This window comes from Lactuca serriola, chromosome 1 (assembly GCF_051521515.1).
Source record: "Lactuca serriola cultivar US96UC23 chromosome 1, Lser_US96UC23_V15, whole genome shotgun sequence".
NCBI classification, from domain to species: Eukaryota; Viridiplantae; Streptophyta; class Magnoliopsida; order Asterales; family Asteraceae; genus Lactuca; species Lactuca serriola.
Window position 1 is genome coordinate 100,186,164 of NC_136408.1, and position 20,454 is coordinate 100,206,617.

At 30.3% G+C, this 20,454-nt stretch overlaps 1 protein-coding gene across 1 annotated transcript; it reads right to left on the bottom strand.

Annotated features, from left to right (window-relative positions):
- Positions 1-8,622: 8,622 nt before the first annotated feature.
- LOC145096048 (fructokinase-2) lies at positions 8,623-11,829 on the bottom strand. Its single transcript, XM_079033827.1, has 4 exons — positions 11,374-11,829; positions 10,074-10,406; positions 9,162-9,278; positions 8,623-8,933 (listed from the first exon to the last, which is right to left on the bottom strand). Exons 1-4 carry the CDS (start codon positions 11,782-11,784, stop codon positions 8,799-8,801), a joined length of 996 nt encoding a protein of 331 aa, XP_078889953.1. The 5' UTR covers positions 11,785-11,829; the 3' UTR covers positions 8,623-8,798.
- Positions 11,830-20,454: the final 8,625 nt, after the last annotated feature.

The window sequence follows — 20,454 nt, forward strand, 5'->3', positions numbered from 1 at the left end:
TGTTTGGATTTTCTTTATTTTTTGGAGAAATTAATGTATTATATAAGGATTAAATATATGACTTGTGGAATCACAAAGATTCATCTTGTTTATGTAAAACAAAAGGTTGTTAAACATTCAGGACTAAAAACGTTAGACGTTGAAACGATGCTCTAAAAGGAGGATTGTTTATGATCATAATCAATATTTGAAAGGTTTCGACATTTAGGGATGATAAAAATAATAAATATAAATAAATAAATAACATTAAAAGAACAACAGTTTCATCTTGTAGGAAAAGCCAAAAATAACATCACAGTCTAAATATTTCATCTTGGAACCACCTAGGCCATGTCCTAAGTCCTTTTAGCACATTATAAAACCTCTAGAAACAATAAACTTATTCTTATACTTAATCTTCTAATAATAAGAAGTATTTATTGTTATATTTTTATTTATTAAAAAAATACTAATTAGGCTGCATTAAAATGATCTGGCCCTCCTCTACTTTTTTTTTTCTTGTGAAGTATGTTTCTTTCAAAGAACACAATGTTAGGTGAGATATAGGGTTGTGGCCTTGTGGGGCAGATTGATTAAAAAATAATTAAATTTATTATTATTATTATATATATATATATATATATATATATATATATATATATATATATATATATATATAGGGAGAGAGAGAGAGAGATGTAATATCAATTGAAAAAATAAAAATGTTAAGAATGGGGAATCATTCTTAATCAACCATTTATTTTTACCGCAAAATACTTTGGCTTACCGGGTCGACGGAATATGAGTAATATATATATATATATATATATATATATATATATATATATATATATATATATATATATATATATATATATATGAGAAAATTTGGCAAATGACCAAAATATAGAGTGAGTTTGAAGAAAATGATAAAAAAAATGAAGATTTTAGAAAATGACCACAGGTTCCGCAGAGGGGGTTCTGTGGAACCATAAACACCTCTGCGGATCTTGGTTTTTTTCATTTTTTTTTTGTTTTTCGTTTTTTTTTTTGTTTTCGTTTATTAATATTTTTTTAATCACATAAGGTATTGTGTGATTATTATGTAAAAAAATTGTTTTCGTTTTTCCTTTTTCTTATTTAATTACTCGTTATTAAAAGTTGTGTGTTAAATAAAAATTATACAAATATTCTATGTTTTTTTATAAAATTACACACACCGGTATTCTGAATAATAAACATACTTTAAGTAGGTTACAAAACATATTTTAGAAAACACCAGGTGTGAGACCCGTGTATTATACGGGTTTATTAAAATAAAAAATTAATATAAATATTTAAACATTAAATATTTTATAAAATAATACTTTTATATAGCATAATGTAATTTTTTGGAACATTTATAAAAGAAATCAGATATTCTTTAGAGCATTTATGAAACTTTATTATCAAATTAATAGAATGATTCTCTTTCCTTATATGAAATTTTATTTTAAAAAAAAAATACAAATTCCCAAAAAATGACAAGTGGAAAATAATAATTCTAAAACTTCCACAAAATTACATGTGGCAAAACTATTGAGAATTTGACAAGTGACAAAAAAAACCTTCATTTATTAAAGAAGATGTAATTTTTTGGAACATTTATAAAAGAAATCAGATATTCTTTAGAGCATTTATGAGACTTTATTATCAAATTAATAGAATGATTCTCTTTCCTTATATGAAATTTTATTTTAAAAAAAATAGAAAATCTCAAAAAATGACAAGTGGAAAATAATAATTCTAAAACTTCCACAAAATTACATGTGGCAAAACTATTGAGAATTTGACAAGTGGCAAAAAAACCTTTATTTATTAAAGAGGATAAACATACAACATTCATAATAAACATACTTTGAAATAAACTTTATTGAAGGCTCTGCGGAATCTTTGTTTTTTGATTTATTTTATTTTTTTTTCGTTTTTTCGTTTTTTTTTGTTCATTTTCGTTTATTAATATTAATTTTTTTTTAAATACACTAATACCTTATGTGATTATTATGTAAAAAATTTGACAAAAAAGGTTAAAAATAATGAAATGTTTTATGTAATACGTTTGCCTCTGAGAAATCGAAATACCTCTGTGGATCTTGAGTTTTTTAATTTTTATTTTTTCGTTTTTTCAATTTTTTGTTTTCGTTTTGAGTATTGCTTTTTTCGCTATTGGATTCGAAAGAGCAATACTCAAAATGAAAACAAAAAATAGAAAAAACAAAAAATTAAAAATTAAAAAACTCAGGATCCGCAGAGGTGTTTCGATTTCTCAGAGGCAAATGTATTACATAAAACATTTCATTATTTTTAACTTTTTTTGTCAAATTTTTTACATAATAATCACATAAGGTATTAGTGTATTTAAAAAAAATTAATATTAATAAACGAAAATAAACGAAAATAAACGAAAAAACGAAAAAAAAAATTTAAAATCAAAAAACAAAGATTCCGGAGAGCTGTAAAGGATCCGCAGAGACTTTAATGAAGTTTATTTCAAAGTATGTTTATTATGAAGGTTGTATGTTTATGTTTTCTAAAGTATGTTTTGTAACCTACTTAAAATATGTTTATTATTCAGAATACCTGTGTGTGTAATTTTATTAAAACACATAGAATATTTGTATAATTTTTATTAAACACACAACTTTTACAAACGTGTAATTAAATAAGAAAAACAAAAAACAAAAACAAATTTTTTTTACATAATAATCACATAATAACTTATGTGATTAAAAAAAAATATTAATAAACAAAAAAAACGAAAAAAAAATGAAAAAAACTAAGATCCGCAGAGGTGTTCACATTCCGCAGAGGTGTTTATGGTTCCGCAGAACCCCCTCTGCGAAACCTGTGATCATTTTCTGAAATCCTCATTTTTGTGGTCATTTTCTTCAAACTCACCCTACCTTTTGGTCATTTGCCGAATTTACTCTCTCTCTCTCTCTCTCTCTCTCTCTCTCTCTCTCTCTCTCTCTCTCTCTATATATATATATATATATATATATATATATATATATATATATATATATCAAAAAGTCAATATTCTTTTTAAAATACTATTTGTTATTTATGAGTATATTTAATTCATCATGTGACTAGATATCTAGTCAAAAGGGGGCTTAATTGTGTATTGTAAATTTGTTGATGTGAGTTATTATAAGTTTATTGATAAATTTAATAAACATGATAAAAAACAATAACAAAAACTAATATACTGCATTTATTTTAAAATAGTTTAATATAATATTTTTATACATCGTTATATATTTACTATATCAAAATGGATTATATGTATTGTTAGTCAAAAAAGAAAAGATAAGATGCAACCTTTTTCTATAATAAGAAAGATGTTATAGACCATCGATGATCCTCTTATATATCCGTTTACAAGATAACATAACTTGTAAGTATTAAGTTTCTACCAAAATATATTGAAACTCTCCTGAATAAATGTATAACATTAACTCTATTGTCCCATTGCTACCAAATTAGGTATGATTAGGTAAAAAAGTTGTGTTATAAAAAATTAATGGTGTATGGGAGTATACTTCACACTACATGTGCACCAACTCACCGCAATCAAACTAGAAAAATAGACGTTTGTAACATTGTTAGAGTTTGACACCTTTTTGTGTGGAAGATTTATGAATGAGGCATTTATTTAGTAAAAAACAAAATATTTTCTGACTTATATATTAAATAAGTACTTTTCATGAACTCTAACGACTCAAGTAACCGAAGGGGTCTCTAATTTATAGAGTATTATTATATTACTATAATGCATATAAAAATAAATTTGGACTTTGTAAAGCGATACACCAACTCATGTTCACATCATCATTGTTGATCAAGTATCCTCATTTCTTTTGTTTTAAGATGCATGATTCACGACGTAGCATGATCCTCGTTTCTTTTGTTTTAAGACGCATGTTGTCGTCTTGATTGGTCGTTTTACAATCTACAATTAAAAAATGTACAACAAAACTTACAAACTCTTTTGCAAATTAAATAAACCAAAAATAAATATACAACACAATTTCAACCATAAACAACCACAACATTCAACACATAATTTTGGGCTTAAGTAATGTTTTCATCATAATGAACACTTTAATATTTTGTTTTATTATATCATACATGTAGTTTAATAAGAAAATAATATTATCTAAAATATATCAGCTTACAAACAATTAAAATAACAAAATCAATTATTTAACAATTATAGTATTTTGACTGTTTTTTTCAAGAACATGACAAACAAACAATCAAGTTACTGTAATTATATTTTTTTCACAACGACTAACATACATTTTCTCTTTAATCCTACTCATAAACTACTACTCATTTTGTCTATCACATCACTTGAACCCTTAACCCCATTGAAAAGAAACACATTGATACCACTATGTCACGAAGAATCTTTGGTACTATAATTAAGGGATAATAATTTCTAAACGTAGCTCTTATACCATAACAATAGGGGGTGAGCATTTGGACCTGTGGACCGGACCGGTGAACTGGTTTGTTTTTTTGGACCCCCGGGCTGGTTCTCGGTTCTAGGATTTGAGCAAAATCGGTTTGGTTCGTCCGGTTTAGGGTAAAAACCGGTTTTGGACTAGCTTTTTTTTTTTTTTTTTAAAATTGTATTATGTGAAATTCATTAAACAAACATATCTCATTCGTTTTAAGTCGGATTGACATGCGGTTTTTCCCAACGTGTAATTTAGAGTTTGTAGATGATTTTAGACTATAATTTTATTGTTTTTGGTGTTATATTTGATGAGTTACAATCCTTCAAAGATGAGATATCAAAGCAGAAATATTTCAATTTTTCAGCAATAAATTTAAACTTTTGTATTCAGTAAAATTCTTTAAACAAACATATCTCATTCGTTTTAAATCGGATTGACATACAGTTTTATCTGACGTGTAATTTAGAGTTTGTAGATGATTTTAAACTATATATATTTTTTGTGTTATATTCGATGAGTTACAATCCTTCAAAGATGAGATATCAAAGCTGAAATATTTCAGCTTTTCAACAAGAAATGTAAACTTTTGTATTCTATGAAATCCTTTAAACAAGAATATCTCATTCGCTTTAAGTCAGATGGACATGCAGTTTTTTTCCAATGTGTAATTTAGAATTTGTAGATGACTTTAGACTATAATTTTGTTGTTTTGGTGTTATATTGGATGAGTTACAATCCTTCAAAAATGAGATATTAAAGCTGAAATATTTCAGTTTTTCAGTAAGAAATTTAAACTTTTGTATTCTATAAAATACTTTAAACAAGCATATCTTATTTGTTTTAAGTCGAATTGACATGCAACTTTTTTCGAACATGTAATTTAGAGTTTGTAAATGAGTTTAGACTATAATTTTGTTGTGTTTAATGTTATATTCAATGAGTTACATTCAAACAAATGGTATGACGTATAAATAATCAAGTTTGACTGGTCCAAAGGGCACAAGAAACGGAAACATATTCATTGTTGTACACTTGTACCATATCAAACCCAAAAAAGTATTCATTTTAGCGAGTTGTAACATATCAAACCCAGCAACATATTAATTTTAACGAGTTGTATCAAACCCAAAAACGCGTTTTAACAAGTTGTGTCATATACATGTATAGTTGTAAAGGTACAAATGGGTCCAAGAACCTGAAAACCCGGACCTGGACCTGGTAAGTCTCATCCGGTTCGATCCATGGGCAACATTATTGTCTGAAGCCGTTCCGATTAAAGAGTCGGTCCGGTCCGGTTCAGTTCGGTCTGGTCTGGTCCAAATGCTCACCCCTAATGCTTAGGGTTTGTAATAATCTATAATAGTTGTAGAAAACGGTTTTTGAGTGTTTACGAGCACCACATGCTCAAGATTTTCTTCTAGCTATCCCTATAGATGGGTTTTGCCAACTTATGTCTCATGTGGAATATCGTACTATCCTTAAATATCGGCTCATGATTCCTATATTTCCAGCTGAAGAGATGTGTCTAGTGTGCCATAAGGCATGTTTGAACTCTTTTGGAGAGCATCTGGTTCATTGTAAAGAGCTCTTGGGGTTTAAATATTGACAAGATATGGTTAAGAATATTTTGTTTGACATACTTAAGTGTGCCAGGGTTTCTGCCAAGAAAGAGGCACCTTTGAATTTTTTGACTGACCCGATAGAAGGAATGTCAACCCTTAGACCAGTTGATGTTTTGGTTTTTGGATGGGTTGGAAGGAAACACGTTTATGTGGACCTTACAGGGGTATCCCCTCTTGTGTGCTTGAGGGTTGGGGGTTTCAAGGTGGGATATGTTGTTTTAGAAGCTGCCACATACAAAGTTACAAAACATGAGAAATCGAGCTTGGAAAATCAATACATGTTCATACCATTTGCATTTGATATGTTTGGTTTCTTCGCACCGGACGCAGTGAAGCTTCTTAATAGAGTACAACTGATCATGCATAGTAATGTTATATCCCCTAGATCTATAGATGTAGTGTTCAAAAGAATTTGTTTTATCATACAAGAAGGTTTAGCGGCGCAACTTGTTGCACGTTTTCCTTCTCATTCTTTGTACCGTGATCATTAATTTTTGTGTACTGACAATGTAACTCTCATTATATTTGATGTTCGTATTAACAACCATCTCAAACGATCTAATTAGACATAATATGAGAAGGCAATCATCTCACCCCTAATTCGGGTTTATCAACTTAAAACACTACCATAAGAGATATGAAATTTAGAATACATACCATCAGAGCTTCGATGTAGGATACAACCACGAAAGTATGTTGTATCTATGTGTATTCACACAAGCCAATTCAGATGAATTCTTAATCTTTAACCAATCAAAGCAAACTATCAAGGAAACACATTCATCTCGTGAAAAATCGATAAACCCGAATGAGTTTATTGATTTTCCTTGGCTAGTAGACGTCACTAAAGAAGGGACGAGGGTAGATGAAATTAAGGTATTAAGTGTGTCTTGCTTAATACCATAATTAGGCTTATTAACTCGTTAAATATTGTTTTTTTTAAGACTTTTAAGCCTTTTTTAGCTCAAATAATAAGTTATGCCAACCAATTAATTAATTTACTTGATTTTAATAAATAACCTTTTTATTTAATAAATAAAACTCTTTCCCTTAATTTGATTTGATTTATAAATAATAACTAAATCTCTATTACTTAATATTTATTTGGTTGATAAATAATAAGATATTTAATAAATATTTATTATCCTTTATGGATCTTTTATAGATTTTAGTGTGTGACACATAATTAGTAGTACAAAAATTATTTACTTCTTGCACATTATTCCTAACAGTAAGAATATCTGGACTCATTAGTTTAGTACCATTATGAGATACGATATAACATTAGATATACATAGAGTCTTTGGTTTACTCTCCAAAAATTATTTGAGAAGAGATTAGAGACGTCAACAGTTACCAAATCAACAGGTTACCAAATCAACAGGTGAAACAGCATGTTTATATAGCAAGGGCATTGCATTGCAAAGTAAAGCTAGAAGTAGTAGAGATATATGTCACATATAGGATCATGTGATATAATTGAGATACACTATGCCATTAGATATATGTAGGCGTTGGTTTACTACTCTATATGAGAGAGAGAGAGAGAGAGAGAGAGAGAGAGAGCATGTGTGTATGTGTCGGATAGACGGTAGCTGAGTGAGGATAGACAAATATTTGTTAAGACACTAGGATGTTGGACACCAACCCGGATATTATGTAAAATATATGATAAGATGAATTAAACATATCTAATTACATATGTATCATGTGTCATCAATGAAGACTAGAGCCGGTCTAAAGATATAGTGGATCCAGGACGAAAAGAAAAAAAATAAGCCCTTAGAGTCGTAAATATAATAAAAATTAAATCAAAAATAAACACATTGTTATAAATTTCACTATTAATATTAAAAAACGCAAATATTGTCAAAACATTACAAAAACAATTAATTTATAGAAAAATATTTCTCCTAACAATTTTAGATAAGCCCTTAGAGTGGTAAATATAATAAAAATTAAATCGAAAATAAACACTTTGTTATAAACTTCACTATTAATATTAAAAAACACAAATATTGTCAAAACATTACAAAAACAACTAATTTATAGAAAAATATTTCTCCATACCATATACTCTAGAAATTCTAGCCGCATTTGAGATATAAGCCTTGGATGATCGCCAAGATACCCACCATCGGGCCTAATAAAGACGAATTCAACATTAATAGTTTTTAATTTATTGTTACATGTTACCATCGTATATTTTAAAGCTTCTTATATATGAACAAGTTGCTTACCATTTTTCATTATATGTTTTTGATTTATAATCAAACAAGTTAAATGGCTACTAAGAAGTCCATGTATTGGCTAATTTAATTTATTTATTATAAACTACTAATATAAAGCCATAAAAGTTGCGTTTTGAAATATTGTAAATTGCAAAATAAAGATCAATTGAAATGACGTTCTTTTTACGAGCATTTTTTTTTATAATATATCTACCAAGTTGATTGAAGCAATAAATTGGAAATTTAGTATTTAAATCAAACCTTTTTCTAGAACACAAAACAAAACAAAACAAGAAGCAATCTAAACATATAAATCTCGTCAATTCAATCACAAAAACCCTAGTTTTGCCACTCGATTTCATCTTTTGTTTTTTTTAAACACCGATGGATGATAACACAAAACCATTATTATTCGATCAAGAAAGAAGACCAAAAACAATAGACAAACAAAGTTTTCCCTAATTGTGAGAAGCATCCAAAAAGGTATGAACTTCCGATACAGAAGGAAGGGCCGGAATCGCCCCCTTTTTGGTGGTGGTGATAGCTCCGCAAGCACACGAAAATCTCAACAACTCTCTTAACTTTCCTTCATCCTGTATTTTCATATATAATCAAAAAAATTTAAATACAAAATTCATACTTACAAACAATTATATTATACTTTAATTTATTTAATAAGTTCATTAGTTAGGCTTCCATAGTTAGTTTCAACATTTTTCAACAGCCGATGTTGATTAGTAGTTGGGCTTTAAGACCAAAGCCCAACTACTTAGCTGTTGAAGCACAACAACATCAACAGCTAAGACTGATAGTTGTATTACCTCTAGCACGGAATGATCATCAACAAGCTTAGTCAAAAGTGCGCCAACAAAGGAGTCACCCGCACCCGTTGTGTCAACGGCTTTAACAGCGAACGCACCAATTGTTCCATGAAAATGCTGAAACCAACCACAATGACAATATAAATTAAAGAATAATGATAAAATAATTGTTTTTATTATTTTATTCTAGATGCAAGAGTAGGGGTTAAGCCTTTAAATCGGAGAATATTTTACTTTTGGCATGAAAAGCACATGAAATCAATGGTCAAGTATGTACACCATTTGTGGATATAATCATGATGTGTGACTCTTTAACTCTTTATTGTCATTTCTAATGAAATGGAATTATTATATAAAGTTAGAGGTGGCCCCTTTTCGCGTACTAATCAAGCACTTTAAGCTCTAATCATGAAACATAACAACAATTGGGTGAATTTGAAGGAGAAAATTGAAATTTTCAATTGATAAAAAAAAAAAAGATAATTATGAGCAAGTTTACCAAAATAGTTAAAAAAATGTTACATAAATAAAAGTAAATCCAAAAAACAACTCATTTAGCACTAAAAAACCAATGATTCCAACACTACTTTCTTTTCATATATAGATACTATTTTCCCTTTTCTATATAATGTTCATCCAAAGTTGCACTTTCTCGTATTGGTATTATTTCAAAAAACATAAAATTTGGTCTAAACATATTCTTTTAAATCGTGCGTTAGGTATAAGAAATTAAGAAATTAAGAACGCGTTTATTAATTAAATTCACAAAACCCAAAAACTTGACCAGAGAAAAACGGTCAAAATATGCCCACTACCCCCTTTTTTTATGCCATGTACCTTTTTTTCAACATTTTTTTAAAAGTGTTACTACATTTAAATTACTTAAAACAAATTTAATTATTTAACATATACCTTGGTGTAGTAATTGCAACCTTTGTCACCAAGAGTGACCAATAAAAGCTTCAAATTAGGGTGCCATAAAGACATAGCACATTCATCATCAATTTTGTTATTTCCAGTGAGAAATTCAAGTTCATTATCACTGACTTTAATGACTTCCGCCTTATCCCAAATGCTCATGATTTGCTCACGCGCCTCCTCCGGCGATGGCCACAGTGGCAGCCGGAGATTTGGGTCATATGACAAAAGTGCCCCTGCGTCTTTCGCCACCTCCATTGCTTTCAGATGCGCTGATCTGCATGGCTCCACTATCAAACTTATTGACCCATAGTGAAATACCTTCGCCTGAAAAATAAAAATTAACAATTTTACATAGATTCTTGGAATTAACGAAAACGTAAATGGTTTAATTATTGAATTTTGAAAATTAAAAAATGGAAGAGTAAAAAAAAAACAAAATTTGCTGTTAGATTTACGCAATTGTACAAAACCACGTGTAGATGCACACTCTTCTGTTTCGAATCAGTGCATGAAAATGTGGATCACACCCCACCAATTTTAAAAATCCCGTTTATCACATTAATGCGCAGAATAATAGTAATTATTTAACGTTTATATAAAGAAAATAGCATATAAGTCAATGGATAAATACAACTTGTTTTAAATTATCCGCAAATAAATGCGTATTTCCAACTTCCAACGTCTTTAAACAATTAATAAAACTTTTTGTTGGTTTTGCTACAATTTTGACTAATTGGCAATCGCTTTGAATTATCTTTACTCAAAAACATTTTCGCAAACACAAGATCTGTTTTAGTTTAGAAGATCTCTCTTAGTATTAGGAATATTGTATTAGTAATCAAAGAGTACAAATCGGGAAACATATAATTAATTGTATTCGATTATTATAATTATAGATTAGATTTTTGGATTTTGGAACTAATCTGGAAGTATCCATCTGTATGTATTATGTTTGTATGCTTATGCCTAAATTTATATATTTATGGATTAAGAAGACGACCCAATTTGAATTAAAAAATAGCAACTTGAAGCTATAAAAATTAAAAAAATGGGTATAGTTTGTATTTTCTTCGAAAATGAGGGGAATACATGGAAGTCAACAAAACTGTCCTTTTTGGTAGTTAATTTATGTATTAAAAATCTAAGTGGTGGTGGGTGTGTGAAAAAGATTAAGGCGCGTGAAACACACGCGCTGCCACGGTTTCAACAAAATATGACGTCAGGCATATAGATATAGAATCTACTGTATGTATAGGTGTAACAGAGAAGAGTACGAAGAAGGAATACGTACAGATCTAATGAGCTCAAGGTTGAGTTCATCGGGAGTTAATAACATATCGGCGCTAGGGTTTCGGTAGAACATGAACTCGCGATCGCCGTCGGCTTTCAGTGTAACAAATGCGAGAGCAGTACGTGCTCCTTTATCGAAGTTGATTCCTTCGCCGGAGACGCCGTTCTCCTTCAAGATCCCGGCGAGCATGTGTCCGAACTCATCGTCTCCTAACTTACCGACGAAAGCCGACTTTCCGCCGAGCCGTGACACCGCGATCGCGACGTTTGCCGGAGCACCACCTGGTGCCTTCAAAAATCCCGGCGCCTCCGCCAGCGATACGCCGGAAACAGTCGGTACAAAGTCGATCAGCATCTCGCCGAAGCTGACGATCAATCCACCCTCCTTAGCGACTCCATTGTTGGCTGCCATTTTTGATTGAGCAAGAAATTGAAGAGGAAAGAGAGGAAGAGAAGAGTTTTGGGGGTGGGGTATATATAGGCCAATATTCATCCCCCCGCCCCTCCAAACCTTCAAAGTTTTTTATTTTTATTTTTTACAGTAATTTATTATTTATAAACATGAATAATACCTTAATGTTTATCCAGTTATAAATTCAATCGTATTTTAAATTTTAAATAAAATAATACATAACTGAATGGTTGGATAATCCAGTTTTATGTAGAATACCTTAATATTTATTTATTTTATTCAAGTTTTAACAACGTGTTTTTATAATTTAATGCAAATAAAAACATAATGTACTAGTCAAATAAGTTGTTGATGTGGCTAAGGAAAAATGGGTTGAATTTTGGTCGAACAATAATAAAAACATATTGTGATTTTACATAAAAATACGTCATCTAAGATAAAAGTTCGTTTAAAATACATTGCTATTTAACTCTTAATAAAATATAAATTATGGTTAATTTTTTTTTATAACGATTTAAGTATATTTACTAGTCTACTTCAAAATCTATATATTTCATCTAGAGGTGAGCATTTGGATCGGTGAATCGGACTGGACCATTTTTTGGACACCCGGGCCGGTTCTCGGTTCTAGGATTCCATAAAAAACGGTCCGGTTTTCTTCTGGGTTCGGTCTGGTTTTGACCGAATTTAGAACCGGTTGGACCTGATTTAAAATTTTGTAATCTGTGAATTTTTTTAAACAATCATAATTCATTCTTTTTAAGTCGGATTGACACGTGGTTTTTTCCAACGTTTAATTTACAGTTTGTAGATGAATTTAAATTATAATTTTGTTGATTTTGTTGTTATATTCAGTGGGTTACAGTCTTTCAAAGTTGAGTTATCAAAGTTAAAATATTTCAGCTTTTTAACTATTATTTTAGACTATAATTTTGAATTTTATTATCTTTGACAGATAAATCATATGAAAGGGATATCAGTAGAGTACCGGAAAATTATGAATTTGAAATTGTAACTAAAATGGTGAAGTTCTTTGAAAAATTCAAGATAAAAACAAAGCTTGTTTCGGCGACATCAAAACATTTGGTAAATATTTTTATCCAGGAAGTCTTAGATGTGGACATACATCTAAGAAAGTGGCCAACCAGACCAATGTTTCTCGAAATGCTAAAAGATATGAAAAGGAAATACGACAAGTATTGGGGTGCATGCAACAAGATGAACGATTTTATATACTTTGCGGTTTTACTTAATCCTACCACCAAATCATCTTTTTTGTTACATGCATTTAAAAAAAATGATTGGGTACATGGAACCATCATTGACCCCTACGGGTATAGACATAAAGGCACGTCAAATGGTCCGAGAGGTTGAGAATAGGATGGAGAATTTATTTATGACCAACTTGGAACGATTTGACAACGATGGATCATCTCAACAAGAAACGAGTCAAATAGTCATTGATGTTAATGATGATAACAATTTTTTCGGCGATTTTCTTTGTACAAGAGGTAACAACTCGGATCCAATAGATAACGAGTTACGAACTTATTTGAAAGAGAATATAGTTAGTTATAAAAAAAGATTTTTCAACTCTCGGGTAGTGGAGAGTAAACGCGACTAGGTTCCCGACAGTTGCTCGGATGGCGAAAGGTGATTACTTTTTTTTGTCTTTCATAGTTTCTTTATAAATTAATGTCGTTACAATTTAATTCTTTGTTGTTAGACATATTGGCGATACAAATCTCAAGTGTAGCGTCTGAGTCCGGGTTTAGCACATGTGGTAGACTTGTAAGTGAGTATCGGACTAGTTTATCGAGTTGATAGTTGAAGCTTTGTTATACACCCAAGATTGGGTGAGAAAGTCTACAAATCTAATAATTGACAACGTTGATGACATCTTAAACGATGATGATATAGCTTTGGGTAAAAAAATTGAAATATTTGTTCTTTTTTTATACAACTATTACTTTTTATTAAATACTAACAACATTTTCATTTGTGTTTATGTAGAGGTTGCACAAACTTTAAACATGTTAGATTTGGATGGCAATGATACGGAGAAGAGGCAAATGGAAGATTAGATTATGATTTTATGAAGTTTGTTAGTTTGATTGATTTTAAAGTTTAAATTATAATTTTTGGTGTTACGGTAATACTTTGTATGTTTTGTCTTAAGACTGTTAACTTTTGTTGGTGAACTTGATTTATATGTTAGTTGCTTTTATTAGGAAAATTAATTTTGCAAGTTATAATATTACAGATCAAGGTTGATTAGTTATGCACGAAACGGAAACATAGTCATTTTTACAAGTTGTATCGTATCAAACCCAAAAACATACTCATTCTTACAACTTGTAACGTATCAAACCCAACAACATATTTGTTTTAACAGTTGTATCAAACCAAAAAACTTATTTTAACGACTTGTACTCTATGCAAGTAAGTTGTACCGGTCCAACCGTGTTCAAAAACCGGAAAAACCGGACATGGACCCGGACCCGATAAGTCTCATCTTGTCCGGTCCACGGTCCACAATATTTTCGGAAACCGGTCCGGTCTAAAAGCTGACCCGGTCCGGTCCAAATGCTCACCCCTAATTTCATCTAAGATAAAAGTTCATTTAAAATACATTGGTATTTCATTTTTTCTTTTTTCTTTTTACATAAATACCAATATATATATATATATATATATATATATATATATATATATATATATATAGAAAGAGAGAGAGAGAGAGAGAGAGAGAGAGAGAGAGTTAGGTTCAAATGTTTTTCCTATCTATTGTGTGCCTGTATGATTGATTCTGGACCAATCATTTTATTTATTTTAAGAAAGTAATTAATGCATATTAAATGCTGAAGATGTAATTAATACCTATTATATCTTCAACATGTAATATGCATTAATTACTTTTTTAAAATAACTAAAATGAGTGGTCCAGAATCAGTCATACATGCACACAATAGATAGTGAAAACAAAATAACCTAACCCTATATATATATATATATATATATATATATATATATATATATATATATATATATATATATATATATATATATATATATATATATATATCATTGGTAAAAAAAAAAAACAAGTGCATCCCATTCATAGGCAAGTGTGGCAAAAATTGTAAAACCTTATTTGACAATTTTTTACCATTGACAAAAAAAAAATTACCACATCTTTTAACCTTAGTTGGGTAACATTTCTTCTTCAAATTTCTGATATTGTTAGACCAAAAGTCTTTTGGTGTTTGAGATACTTCTAAAAAAAGATATGATTGAAAAAATTAGTAAGCATTTTTATTTTATTTTTAAACTTTTAATAAAAAATATATACAGAATAATTAGATTTAAAGATATACGGAGTATCATTTAAGGTAATAAGGTTCAAATGATTATCCTTATTTGCATTTTATTTGAAAATATTTCTATCTAAAATTCAAATGATAATGAACCATTTTATATATGTTTTTTCGGTTCAAAAAATTTGATAATTATATCAAAACATGATAATCAAATTGACGGCCTTTGTTAAAAAAATAATGTGTAATCTACGTCTATCTATTTGTTTATTATTCAAATAAATGAAACTTAAAAATGTTAAATGTTCATTTTGTAGCATTTGTTAACGCGTATGTATTTCTATGATTTCTATAATTTCTTCTTTGTTGTAACAAATCAACTTCAATTCAAATTTTGAAAATATAAAATCATATCGTAATAATATTTTTGAAATATATGATAAAGTATTATATTTATTTTACTTAACAAATTAATTCATAATTATTTACAATCGACAATATACTTAAATTTATTTTTTGACATTTATTATTTATGTTATTTAATATAATAATTTTAAACATATCGATCGTGATTTACACGGGTTATAAGACAGTAGATAAAATATAAACATGTTAAAAGTATGTTTGGCAACACTACTTTGTAGCTTGAAGCGGACAACTAAAATATAAAAATTATAATTTTATTATATAAAAATGTTCAATAAAAATATTTATATAAACCCACAACATATGGCTATGGATGACGACACATTTTACCAACACTTAATACCGTTTATAAACTTATTTTAAATAGTTTTGAATTAATAGTTTTTTTTATTTAAAATAAAAACTTTATATTCATTTTACTTCAAGGTTTTTGTAAAACTAAAAATTAAAATCTTCTAAAAATTCTTAAAATGTCGTAATCGACATAACCTAAAAGTCATTTAAAGTGTTTTATAATGTATATAACTTTTTTAGTTGTAATATTTATAAAATTTATTATTATAACAATATGGTTCTTATGAACATGTTTACGACAAATGATTTATAGAAAAATAAAAGCAAAATGTTGGGTTAATGCAAATGGATCGATGCCATGTAATTATTGAGTTTAATATATACCTATTTCGATACATTACCAGCTCCATGTTCTGTCAATGCTATTCTGCAATTAATCCGCAAGAATACAAAATAATTTAGTATTTTGAGAGAAATTTTTATTATTTTATCATATGTTGGTTGCCTGGTTGGTGGTGAAAAGTGGCCCAAGGTTTTGCATGTAGTTTTTAGCGTGCCATTGTAAATACGTACGATAGTATACACTCATCACTAATACCAATACGGTATCTCTGAAACCATGTTCATGAATAATCAGGCTAATTTTTTTTTTCCTAAAATGATTGTAATCAGCTGTTATTTAATTCTTTTTTTTTTTTTTGTACAATGATAGCCGGTTAAAAAGATTATGGTGAACACAAACAATAAGTTTGATGGTATATTGCGTACACAAAAAGGAAATAAACCAAATGTAAACAAAATCAACAGTTGGTTACCCTCCTAAGTCATTTTCCATTTTATTACAAATGAGTTGAAAAATATGAATTGGAAATCAATGAGACAGTATATGTCAAGGTCAATTACATGTTTGGGGGAATAAAGGGGTTCTTCAACTATTATTGGCAAAACCGTTCAACGAATACAATTCGAAGTACAAACAAGTGTAATAAAAACATTAAGTAAGTTTTGATGGTTAGTTCTTCTCGTATGGATGTGAAGTCGACGAACATGTATAACATCAACATCAAATGCTAAAGTTGACGTTGATCATCTTAATCAGACCGATGACAACTATTGTCAAACTTTTTCTAATGATTTCGAGAAAGACATTTATGTGGTTTCTTTAGATGATGAAGATGGTGAATACAAACCTTTATCAATGATCAAAACTATATTTTATCTTTTTTGAATATCATAATACGTCAACAGATGGATTTACTTGAGATATCTCAGTTGACTTTTTTAATGATAACGTTGATACGAGGAGAAGAGAACAATGAGTAAAATGTAAAAATTGGGGTCTGATTCACTATACACAAATGTTTTCTTTAGTTAAATAAAATGAAACCTTGCTTTTGAAAAACTGTGGAAAATGACTTGGGATGGTAACCAACTGTTGATTTTGTTCACATTTGGTCATTTTTTTTTGTACGCAATATACCATCGAACTTGTTGTTTGTATTCACCATAACCCTTTTGATTGATTATCAGTTGTGATAGCCGGTCAAAAGGGTTATGGTGAACACAAACAACAAGTTCGATGATATATTGCATACAAAAAAGAAGGAAATGGACTAAATGTGAACAAAATCAACAGTTGGGTACCCTCCTAAGTCATTTTCCCTTAAAATAAAGAGAAAACTTCAAATTTGGTCCTTTTTTGTTCATATGATTTTAAAATACAATTTTTTTTAAAAGGTTTTATTGTAGTTTTGGCTTCTCTTTAAATTGAAATGGTTAACTTGCCTTTATTTAATTTCATTTTGATTTTTTCTATAGATAAAATTACAAAAATGGTTCTTGTAGCTTTCCATTTTATGTGGTTAAGGTCCAAACCTTTAAAAAAGTTACGGATTTGGTTCTTGTTGAGAAGTTTTATTGTGGAATAAGTCTTTGGAGTTAACCATTGTTACTTTGTGGTTCTTACACCCCTCGTGTTCATCGCACATGAGGGCAAAAATGTCATTTTACATGAGCAACAACTGTAACCGTATTAGCACCATAATTACATCAAAATCTCACTCGCTTCTTACACTTCTCTCTTTTTCATCATTGATACACAGCGTAAAAACTGTAATCGAAGAGATTTGGTCCAATATGGTTTATTGTTTTAGCATTTTAGTTGAAAATGGTATTCGTAATATGGGCAATAAGGCCAAAAAACAAACATGCTATACCTCATGGAATCATGGTTAGTTCCTATAATCCTCTGCTTCTAAAAATTTCTTGCGTTTCTTGATGATATGAATACTAAAGTCAAAATGCATACATGTGAGACTTTTTTACTTTATGTTTTTTGTATTTTTGTAGAGCATGCACCAACAATGTTTATCATAGAGCTACACCATGGCGGCGAGTTTACCAAGCAACAAATATGTTGAAGGTAAAGTGTGATATATTGATTCAATGTACATTGATGAGTTCTTAATCCATGAACTAGACTTAATGATGCTAGATCTAGGCTATTTTGTCACACCCCAAAACCATGAACGGCGGAAACGTTTTGGGACGGAGGACGTCATGTACAGTATCACAACAATGAAAAGTAGTAAACAAGCAACAACATCATCCATTGCATTAATAATATAATTTTAATACAAGTGTGTTCTGTCAAATTATAATAGACACTAAAGTATAAAACAAAATAAAAGATGAGTCTTGAACGAGCTCCATCTTCTCTAAACCTTGCATCGGTACCTGTCTACTGTTGACCTGAGGATACAAGTTATTTTGAAAGAGAGTATCAGCTTTAAAGCTGGTGAGATCATAAGTATTTTAGTGTCTTAATTTGTATGTAAGTATTTGTACGTATTTGAAATGTAAGTATTTGTATGTATTTGAAATGTAAGTATTTGTATGTATATGAACTGTAAGTATGAAAACGTTTTGAACATCCTAGAAAACCATATGTTTCCTACTAATAGTATCCTTCTACTAAGGCATCTAGTATCTGTGTGTGTGTCTCTTGTAAGAGTGTGTATTTTCCCAAATCTGACTATCATTAACCAAAAATATAGTTTCTACATTACCGTGAACCGTGTGAATGTTCACGAAGTGAATGTAATGGGAAAATGAAATAGTACTATGGTGTAGTGTCGAACTACAACCGTACTAATTACCTTAAGTCTATGGTAATTTTGTAATGTGACAATAGTCAATTTCGGGTCAAGTCAAAGTCAAACAAAGTCAACGAGACAAACCAGTCAAGTCAATTAAACCTTGTATATTAGGGTTTACGTTATGTAATTACTGTATAACTCACTGTTTTAATGAGAAAACATCACTTGGAAAATTCGTGTGTTTAATTTTCCTTAGCCGTAGTGCTAAACAATGAACTAAACTGATAAACAATGTTGCATACTCATCGGGAGTGTGAAAGATCCTTAAACATGGCTTAATGGGGCTTACGGACCTTGCGTTGCGAAGCCGGACACTCACAAATGTCATACACGAAACCTCTCTCAATCGTTTTCACTCTATCTCTCTTTATCGAGAATCTCTCCCAAATCTCTCTTTGTATGAGAAATCTCTCCAAGATTGTAAAATATCTCCCAAATCTCTCTTTGTATGAGAAATCTCTCCAAGATTGTAAAATCTCTCCCAAATCTCTCTTTGTATGAGAAATCTCTCCAAGATTGTAAAATCTCTCCCAAATCTCTCTTTGTATGAGAAATCTCTCCAAGATTGTAAAATCTCTCTTTGTATGAGAAATCTCTCCAAGATTGCAAAATCTCTCCAAAATCTCTCCCGAAAACCTCTCTTGAAACTTTTATAATCAATTGGGGCATCCCGATACTTGGCTTGATAAGGAACCACTCAAAGAAGGGAAAAATCTTGGAAAATTACCCTTAGGATCGAAGCCTCTCTTTAAGGGTCAAGTCCTCTTGGATCCGAGGCCCCTTGAGCAGCCACAGTCTTCGGACCGCAATGGGGTGCAGCCGCAGCAGCGAGCCACAGCCCGACCGCAGCCACGCCCGCGTCAGGACCCCTGACCGCAGCGCCTTCCTTCTTCGACCTCCGCATCCGCAACTCCTTCTCCTTGGACCGCACCAGGCGACTAAGCCACTCCGGTTTTGGCTGCTGATGACCAAGACTCCGGCCCTAGACTTCGAATTTTACGTTTTTCACCTGGTTTTTGACTAATTCTCCATTTTAAGTCCGTTTTTAATTATTTTAACACGGGATTTTCTCCAGAAATCATATTTTAACATATAAGACCCTAAATAATCATAATTTGGGCATATTTTCATGAAAATATTTATTTGAGAATAAAATCTTTTCAGTGAGATCTTGAGGTGGAGTGTGGATCTTGCCATAATATTTGACACAAACCACCACCCCATACCCATTCCTTTGACCAATCCTTGTACTCCTCCCTACTCCTAGTCATCTCAAGGCCTTACCCCATCCATTTTCCCAGCAAACTCACGTCCAAAAAGAGCTGGAGAACCCTCTTTCACTCTTCACTTCACACATTTTTCCGATTTTCTCCAAGTATCAAACATCACCTTTCTCTCAAACCCTCTCACTCATATTTCGAGATTCAAGGCTGATTATCAAGCTTTCTCACACTCTTGGTAAGTATAATTCATCC